Consider the following 9515-nt stretch of genomic DNA (forward strand, 5'->3'; position numbering starts at 1 on the left):
CTACAGCTGGATGCCCTTCCTAATGCCAACCACTCAGAGAGTGTAGTGGGTGCTTTTACGTGTCAAATTCCGCCGAGGTTGATTTTGCCTTTCATTCTTTTGGGGTTGATAAATTAAGTACCAGTTGCGTACTGGAGTTGATCTAATCGACTAGCCCCCTCCTCCAAAATGTTGGGCCTTGTGCCTAGAGTAGAAAAGAATGTTATTATTATTATTATTATTATTATTATTATTATTATTATTATTATTAAGAAGGCGGTGAGCTAGCAGAAACGTTAGCTTGCTGGGCGAAATGCTTAGCAGTATTTCATCTCTTTACGTTGTGAGTTCAAATTCCGCCGAGGTCGACTTTGCTTTTCATCCTTTCGGGGTCAATAAATTAAGTACCAGTTGTGTACTTGGGTTGATCTAATCGACTTGTCCCCTCCTCCAAAATTTCAGGCCTTATGCCTAGAGTAGAAAAGAATAGTTTTAAAGGCAGTGAGCTGGCAGAAACGTTAGTATACTGGGCGAAATGCTTAGTGGTATTTCATCTGTCTTTACATTGTGAGTTCAAATTCCACCGAAGTCGACTTTACTTTTCATCCTTTCAGGGTCGATAGATTATGTACCAGTTTCATACTGAGGTTGATCTGACTGGCCCCTTCCCCAAAATTTTGGGTCTTGTGCCGAGAGAAGAAAAGAATATTGTTATTATTAAGGTGACAAATTGGTAGAATTATTACTGCACCAGGCAAAATGCTTAGCAACATTGCATTTGGTTCTTTAGATTCTGAGTTCTAATGTTGCCAATGTTGACTTTGCCATTCATCTTTTTGGGGTTGATAAAATAAGTACTGGTTGAACACTGGAGGGGGCAGTGTAATCTTCCTTCAGAATTACTGACCTTGTGCCAAAATTAGAAAGTGTAATTAATAATATTAACGTATCATGTGTACGTGTAAGCAAATGCATGTCTTTTCGGTTTATTTTAGCCATCATAAACTAAGGCCATGCTGGAGCACAACTTTCATTGTGTGACATCCATTGTGAACTTTTGCATTTAAATGAATTGTGGGTAGTGGAATGGGAGAGCAGAGATCAAAACGAAATTCTGTATAAATTTGTCATTGTTTATAAGTGGACTAAATTTGATTTTCACAGGAGTTTTACACAACAACTGCAGCGTATTTCAAACGATGCTGGCATGCCAATCAGTGGCCAGCCCTGCTTCTGTAAATATGCCAGCATTCCCGAGCATGTTGACCCAATGTTTACATATTTGAAGAATAAGTTCCAAGGACTACAGCTGATAGTTGTCATACTGCCAGGAAAAACACCAGTTTATGGTAGGTTGATACCATTTTTTTTCGTTGATTTCTGTTAGATGACTGTCATTCATCATCATCATCATCTGTCAGTTTTTCATGCTGGCATGGGTTGGATGGCTTGATAGGAACTGGCAAGGCTGGGGGCTGCACCAGGTGCTTTTGTCTGTTTTGGCTTGGTTTCTACAACAGGATGCCCTTCCTAATGTCATCTATTTTACAGAGTTTATTGGATGTTTTTTAAATGGTGCCATCTCCTGTGCGTTTTAAACGGTATCATCACCTGTGCTTTTTAAGGGGTGTCGTCAACTGTGCTTTTTACGGGGTGTCGTCACCTGTGCTTTTTACTGTGTGCCCTCACCTGTGCTTTTTACGGGGTGTGCAGTCACCTGTGCTTTTTACGGCGTGCCGTCGCCTGTGCTTTTTACGTAGCACCAGCATGTTATAGGGGAGAATTTCAGAGTGTTGCTGTTTTAGAATAGAAAGGTTGGTCTAGAGTTTAGTGTGACATCTGAGAGGTGTTACACAGCAGAGACAATAAAAAGAAACTAGAGTGACGAGTGGATTTGAGTAAAAGATGGTGTGACAGCTAACTAGTTCTTAGAATCAGCAGAAACAGCAACAGTAGAAGAGCAGTCAGAAAGAAGCCAGATTAAACCTTCCTGGAATGCCAGTTCTCTGAAATTCCTTCCTTGCTCTCATATTTCCTGTAGGTGTTGATTTAGAAAGGTTTGAGAGAAATATTAATGGCCTCAATCTCACCAAACTTAGCAACTAAATAAAAGTAATTGTATGGCTTTCTTTTGAATTCAGTGCCCAATATTTCTATGTATGGTAGTATTCATCATCGTTTAATGTCTGTTTTTTTTTTTTCCCATGCTGATAAGTATTGGACAGTTCAGTAGGAGCTGGTGAGCTAGGGGACTGCCCCGAGCCTCAGTGTCTGCTTTGACATGGTTTCTACAGCTGGGTGTCCTTTCTAATGCCAACCACTGCTCGAGTGTAGTGGGTGCTTTTTTATGTGGCACTGTACTAGTGAGGCCACCACTATTCTATATATGTTAGCAGTGCTCCACTGTGTGTTTCTCTTGAGTTCTGCCCATGACCAGTAACTCATCAGTTAGTGTAATCTTTGTAATGTAGTTTCGGTTACGTTATATACGAAGTGACCATCAGGTGTAACATTTGTAGTGATTTTCAGAGATTTGTGTTGTTTGTAAGAAGGGTGAAGTACTTGCTAACTTCTTTGATTTGTTTGGTGATTGTGTCTCTAAGAGAAACTAAGTTGCCATGTCCCCATAAAAGAAACATACGAGAGAAAGTTACCATTTGAAGTAGACTGCGTTGATAATGACAAAAGCTTATCAGTTTACACAAATTATTTTTGATTTCAGCTGAAGTGAAGCGTGTTGGTGATATCACATTTGGCCTTGCTACTCAATGTGTCCAGGCCAGGAATGTTACGCGTACATCTCCACAAACTCTCTCCAATTTATGTCTGAAGATAAATGTCAAACTAGGTGGCATCAACAGTATCTTACTTCCAAGTATTCGGTAAGTTCCATTTGTTACATTGCAGTGAATCTGTTTAGAGTGGGATCTCTTGTAAGCCGCTAAGCTGTCAACCAGTGGTGGCTGTCTTCATGTAATGATCTTAACGATGGATAAACTTTGGTTCACCTGTCATCACATGTATCCTAACCATAATTTGGGTTTCAATATTAGCTTGGTTGACTATGAGGATTAGGGTACTCTGGTTTGAGTCTTGGAGCAAATTCCACTGCTTTTTCATCAACACCATCATTTAATATTTTTTTCCCATGCTGACATGTGTTGGATGATGTAAAAGGAGCTGGTGAACGAGAGGAGTACATCAAGCTTCAATGTTTGCTTTGGCAGTGTTCCTGTGGTTGGATATCCTTCCTAACATCAACAACTTTACAGCGTGTACAGGGTACTTTTTACATGACACCAGCCCCAGTGAGGTCATCACCAACTAACTCTTAAGGCAATTCTCCTCTACTGAGGTGAGATGTAGTGTTGAGTAAGGTGGCTTTATGCCGGGTGATCATCATCATTTAACGTCCGCTTTCCATTCTAGCATGGGTTGGATGATTTGACTGGGGACTGGCGAACCAGATGGCTACACCAGACTCCAATCTGATCTGGCAGAGTTTCTACAGCTGGATGCCCTTCCTAATGCCAACCACTCCGAGTGTGTAGTGGGTGCTTTTTACGTGCCACAGGCATGAGGGCCTGTCTGGCGGTACTGGCAACGGCCACGCTCAAATGGTGTTTTTTTACATGCCACCGGCACAAGTGCCAGTAAGGCGAAGCTGGAAACGATTGCGCTCAAATGGTGCTTTTTACGTGCCACCGGCACGGAAGCGAGACTGCTGCTCTGGCAGTGATCCTGCTTGGATGGTGCTGTTGGTGCTCCACTGGCACGGGTGCCAGTCATCGAATTTGGTTCAGTTTCGATCTCACTTGCCCCATATATATATATATATATATATATATATATATATATACACACTCAGTATTCCCTTGCCATATTGCAGTTTATTATCTAAGCTTACGTCAATTCCACTGTGGTGTTCTTTTGCATTTATAATAAAATAAATATATACAAATTATCAAAAATAAAAATATACAGTACTATTTCTACTTTGTGGATTTTCACCTATGGCGGAGAGAGGGTGGTTGGAATATAACATTTGTGATAGTCGAGGGATTACTGTACTGTATTTTCCTGTTCTCTTTGTTTGATTTTTTTTTCCCCCTTAGAAAAGATGTCTTCTCAGCTAACCATTTTATTCTGTTTTTCATTCTCTTCTGTTGGTAGACCTGCTATATTCCGAGAACCCGTCATATTTATTGGTGCAGATGTCACTCACCCACCTGCAGGAGATGCTAGTAAACCTTCAATTGCTGCTGTAAATACCTCATCTTTTTCTTGTGTGTATGTGTGTGTGGTGTTGTGTGTGTGTTTGTATTGTCAGTGGAAGTTGTTTGTGCTGTTGTTGCGCTGGGGCACTACCTTGAAAGGTTTTTGTCGAACAACTCAAACCCAATACTTTTTTTTATTTTTAAGTCTGGTATTTTATCAGTTTTTGTTGAACTGCTAAGTCATGAAGACAAAGGCAAACCAACACTAGTTGTCAAGCAGTGTGGGACACACTTGAATAAACACAATAGGCTTCTACACAGTTTCTGTGTACAAAATTAATTCACAAGACATTGGTTGGTCCAGGGCTATAGTAGATACTTGCAGCAGGACTGAACCAGAAACTATGTAGCTGCAATGAAAATGAAGGATGACAGTTAGGGTGTCAGTGGTTATTAGATTAAAGTGTTGATCTATCATTTGAGGTGTTTAGTAAGTGCCACAGACCATTGTAAGCACCACAACTTATAAAGCGAGAAAAGCACAAAGTTTTGCGACTTTCAGAATGTGATGTCTCGGTAAGGATGCTGGCATGGGTAGGATAGCTTGATAGGAACTTGCAAGGCCAAGAGCTGCACGAGGTTCCATTGTCTGTTTTGGCTTGGTTTCTACAACTGGATGCCCTTACTAATGCCAACAACCATTCTACAAAGTGTACTGGGTGCTTTTTACTTGACACTATCGCCCTTGCCAATGCTTTTTCATGTGGCACCTTGGTTTTAAGATATCAATTCTGTTGTGGTGAGCAGGTCTTCTTGAGTACAACAAAGCTCTGCATGTCTCTGTCATCTCTTTTGTAAGGTTCAGCATTTTGAGATTGGCCTTCAGTTCTTCGTCTCATCCCTTCCTGGGTCTCCTTCTTCCACAGCTCCCCTCTCGCTCCAAAAATTAACGTCTCATTTTGAAGTTACTATTCTTTTCTCCGTGTGTATATCATCATAGTTTTTGTATTTGCATGTTGTGAATTTTCCAGGTTGTTGGCAGCATGGATGGCCACCCAAGTCGATATTCTGCTTCTGTTCGGGTCCAAGAACATCGCAAAGAAATCATTCAAGAACTTGCCATCATGGTCAAAGAGCTTTTGATGGAATTTTACAAGTGTACAATGTTTAAACCAGCTCGAATTGTCTTCTATAGAAATGGTGTCAGTGAAGGACAGTTTCAGCAGGTAAATGGCTTTGTTGTTAATGCTAATTACAGGTGAAAAGCCAGGGGAGTAAAGTGTCAGACATCTTTATGTTGGGAGCTGTTGCTAGTTGATTTATGAGTCTTGGTAACAGAAGTCATCCTCGTTTTTCATCATCGTCATTTAATGCCCCTTTTCTATTCTTGTATGGATCAGATGAAATTTCTTGAGGCAGATTTTCTGTAGCTGGATGCTCTTCCTCTCACCAACCTTCACCTGTTTCCAAACAAGGTAATATTTCCCCATGGCCAGACATGTTTGTTTTATGGAAGACTAGACGTGAACAACCATGCATGTATGACAATGACGCTCATTTATGACATGTTTAGACAAGGGCACACACACACACACACACACACACACACACACACACACACACACACACACACACACACACACACACACACACACACACACACACGCACCATTTTTCAGCTCATTTTTCCCCGTTCCCATCTACCAAATCCACTCGCAAAGCCATGGTGTCCTGGAGTTATTGTAGAAGACATGTGCCCACAGCGCTACACAGTGTGACCGAACCTGAAACCATGCAGTTGGGAAGCCAGCTGCTTAACTGCACAGTCGATTGAATCATAACTTATCTCATTGCTTCTTTTCCTTCTTTTCCCCTCATCCCTCTGCTTTACTTTTCTTTTCCCTTCTCATCTCTTTGCTCTCCCTCTCTCCTATTTGTTTTCCTGTCTCATTCTGACAGATTGCGTTCATTGAACTTATTCTGTAAACACAACCTAACGAAACATTGTTATCTATAAAGTGTCTGTGCAGATTACCTCTGTGTCTCCACAAGGTTCCTATTGATCGGTAGGTGGTCTCTGCCATCAAGACTTTGCTAATTGTTGCCACACACATAAATTCAATGCTGTCTGCATTATGCAACAGGAAACAGACTATTGATTTTCTTTTATTTAGTTAGCTTACTGACACCGTATAAATTAGGACAGCTGTTGATGTATAGCACAGTACTGACATGTTTGCATAAATATATATGAGTGGGAAGCTGAAAAGTTCCTGGCTCTAAGGGCATTGCGAAAGGCCTGGTTGGAGGACCAACCTTCCAAGTTCTTTTACAGGGCTTAGAAAATCTAAAGGACTGCTGCAATAACTGTGTGAATCTGAGAAGGGAATATCTTAAATGAAATCATAATTAACTGATTCTCCTGTATTTTCTTTTACTGAAAGCCAAGATCTCTTCAGCACCTCCTCATATATATGGCTTTCCAATCATGTGGTCCTAGGTTCAGTCCCACTGTGTAGCACCTTGGGCAAGTGTCTTCAAATGTCAGTAAATTGTTGTTTGTAAATATCGATTAAAAACTTAGTAAGCAAAATAATGTCTGAAAAATGAAAGACAAAGATAAACATGACTTTATCAAGAATCAATTTCAGTTTTGTTTATATACATATTGTATATTAAATGATTATATATATATGGATACATACATACACAGGCATACATGTTTTTTTGTTTCTTATCTAGGTACTAAGTTATGAGTTGAGAGCTGTGCGGCAAGCCTGTATTGACCTTGATTTAGCCTACCAACCTGGAATCACCTTCATCGTAGTACAGAAAAGACATCATACCAGACTGTTCTGTGCGAATGAACAAGATCAAGTGAGTATTTTTACTGTTTCACTATTGTAATTCTTTTTCTTCATTGTCATTTTATGCTCTGTTTTCTGTGTTTGTGGAAGTTTGGTTTGTCTGTTCTCCTCCAGCACTATCTTGTCACTTATTTCGGTCTCTTGTCATCTTCTTTCTGAGTTTTAGCTTAAGAATGTCTTTCTCTTCTTATGTCTTCCTTGTACTTCTGCAGTTGTCATCCATTTGCATCACATGGCATGTTTTCTCCCTGGGCTGACTAAATCCTTGTGAGCAGATTTGGTAGACAGAAACTGGTAGAAGCCTGTCGTGTGTGTCTTGTCTTGACATCACATGGTTGTTGTAAATGAATTTCATTCATTTCCAATATTCTGTGTAAACATGTCTGGCCATGCTGGAAATATTACCTAGCTTGGCAACAGCTAAGGGCTAGTGACAGGAGGAGCATCTGGCCATAAAATGTTTCTTGATTAACTCTGTAGCATCCATTTTTCCATGTTTGCATGGCTCAGACAATGACAATATTTAACAATGAAGTCAGTTGTCTTCTTTCCCTTGCCACTCTTTGTATAAGCATCTCTTTCTCTTTCTTTTCCATTCTCTCTCTCTCTTCCCTTCTTTCTTTCTCATGTTGGATGCCTCTCATCTGTTCTTAGATACATCATCATCATCATCATCGTTTAACGTTTGCTTTCCATGCTAGCATGGGTTGGACGGTTTGACTGGGGACTGGTGAGTCAGATGACTGCATCAGGCTCCAATCTGATTTGGCAGAGTTTCTACAGCTGGATGCCCTTCCTAACGCCAGCCACTCTGAGAGTGTAGTGGGTGCTTTTACATGCCACCAGCATGAGGGCCAGTCAGGTGGTACTGGCAATGGCCACGCTCAAATGGTGTATTTTACGTGTCACCTGCACAGGAGCCAGTCCAGCGGCACTGGCAACGCCCTCGCTCGAATGTTTACCACGTACCACCGGCACAAGTGCCAGTAAGGCGACGCTGGTAATGATCACACTCGAATGGTGCTTTTTACGTGCCGGCTCAATTCTATGACTATACTCTTTCTAATATTTTCTCTGTTGTTTGTCTCTTGCTTTTTCTCTCTTTCTCTCTCCTTTTTTATCTGTTTCCTCTTTCTCCCTCTCATTTTCCTTCTTTCTGTCCTTGTCTGTCTGTCCGTCTCACTGATTTCCCTTTTCTTGTCTGTCTGTGTCTCACCCCATCTCTCTCTATTTCTTGTATTTATTTTTAATTCTTTAGGTTGGCCGAAGTGGGAATATCCCAGCTGGAACCACTGTGGATCATGGTATCTGCCATCCAACAGAATTTGATTTTTACCTCTGCAGTCACACTGGCATACAGGTAAGTAGCAGTTGATTATTTTCATTGTTGGTCATTGTTTTTCTTTTAATATCACCTGTCACCATTTTGAGACTCAGATGTACAGAAGTGTAGTCTGCCAGGTGAGAGTGAAGAATGAGTTCAGGACAGAACTTAGCATGCAAGATACTGAAATGAGAGTGTTCCACCAGAACTGGTACTGCAAGACATTCCAACCAATGCTTCAGATTCCACCAGTTTTTGTCCTCTTCTTCTGCTTCTGTCTTTTCTTTTACCTGTTGATGGCAAAAATGTACATTGCCGGCATGTCCCGAAACCTTGTCGGTGGGAATTGTGCCACTGACAGAGGAAACTGTAGTCCCTCCCAGTATAATGAATGAGGAATTTGTGATCTTATTTCTTAAGGGAGGGGCCGTAGAGAACTTTGTGAGGAATCTGGAAGGTTGGGAAGAGGAGTTCCTGTCCTACACTGAAAGCCCGTATTGGCCTCCATAGGTGGCTGCGGAGGTCATGGCGGAAAATGATTTCTACAGATTGATGTATTCCTTTACCAAAGATGAATACAATCATCTCTTATGGGACCCCGACTTGTGACTGCATGCGGCAAGAGACTTAGTCGGGGAGATAGAGTAAGAGGTCTTAATGCCTCAATTTGAACTTGGTGATTTTGGTAATAGGCTTAGTGCCTCAAGTTGAAAGAATGATTGAATATATTTGCTGAACTTTTGTGAGATTTAATTGGTAAGAGGCTCAGCGCCTCAATTTGTAACTGTTGTAAGAGGTTCAACACCTCATTTGTGTTGTTTAAAAAGAACAATGTTATTGGGAAGTAACAATCGGCTGGCGTTGGCTGCTTCCCCCACCAACCATCTCTTTTTCATTCCATCATCATCAGCATCGTGTCTGTGTCCAGCTCTCAAGCTTCCATCTGTATTATGCTTTATGGCAAATGTAATGAAATAAAGAAGCTTACTTCCCATTCTCATGGTTCGGGGTTCAATCTCACTGCGTGGCACCTTGGGCAAGTATCTTCTACTAAAGCCTTGGGAGTAGATCTGATAAATGGAAACTGAAAAAAGCTCATTATATATATATATATATATATATATATAT

At 40.9% G+C, this 9515-nt stretch overlaps 1 protein-coding gene across 1 annotated transcript in view; it reads left to right on the forward strand.

Annotated features, from left to right (window-relative positions):
* LOC106877930 (protein argonaute-2) overlaps positions 1-9515 on the forward strand; it is a 59362-nt gene that overhangs the window by 46860 nt on the left and 2987 nt on the right. Inside the window, exons 16-21 of the mRNA XM_052967533.1 lie at positions 1144-1328; positions 2702-2861; positions 4153-4243; positions 5228-5422; positions 6939-7073; positions 8322-8423. Of these exons, the coding sequence (XP_052823493.1) occupies positions 1144-1328; positions 2702-2861; positions 4153-4243; positions 5228-5422; positions 6939-7073; positions 8322-8423 (868 nt within the window). The remainder of the gene's footprint in view (positions 1-1143; positions 1329-2701; positions 2862-4152; positions 4244-5227; positions 5423-6938; positions 7074-8321; positions 8424-9515) is intronic.

Source organism: Octopus bimaculoides, chromosome 4 (genome assembly GCF_001194135.2).
Source record: "Octopus bimaculoides isolate UCB-OBI-ISO-001 chromosome 4, ASM119413v2, whole genome shotgun sequence".
Lineage (NCBI taxonomy): Eukaryota > Metazoa > Mollusca > Cephalopoda > Octopoda > Octopodidae > Octopus > Octopus bimaculoides.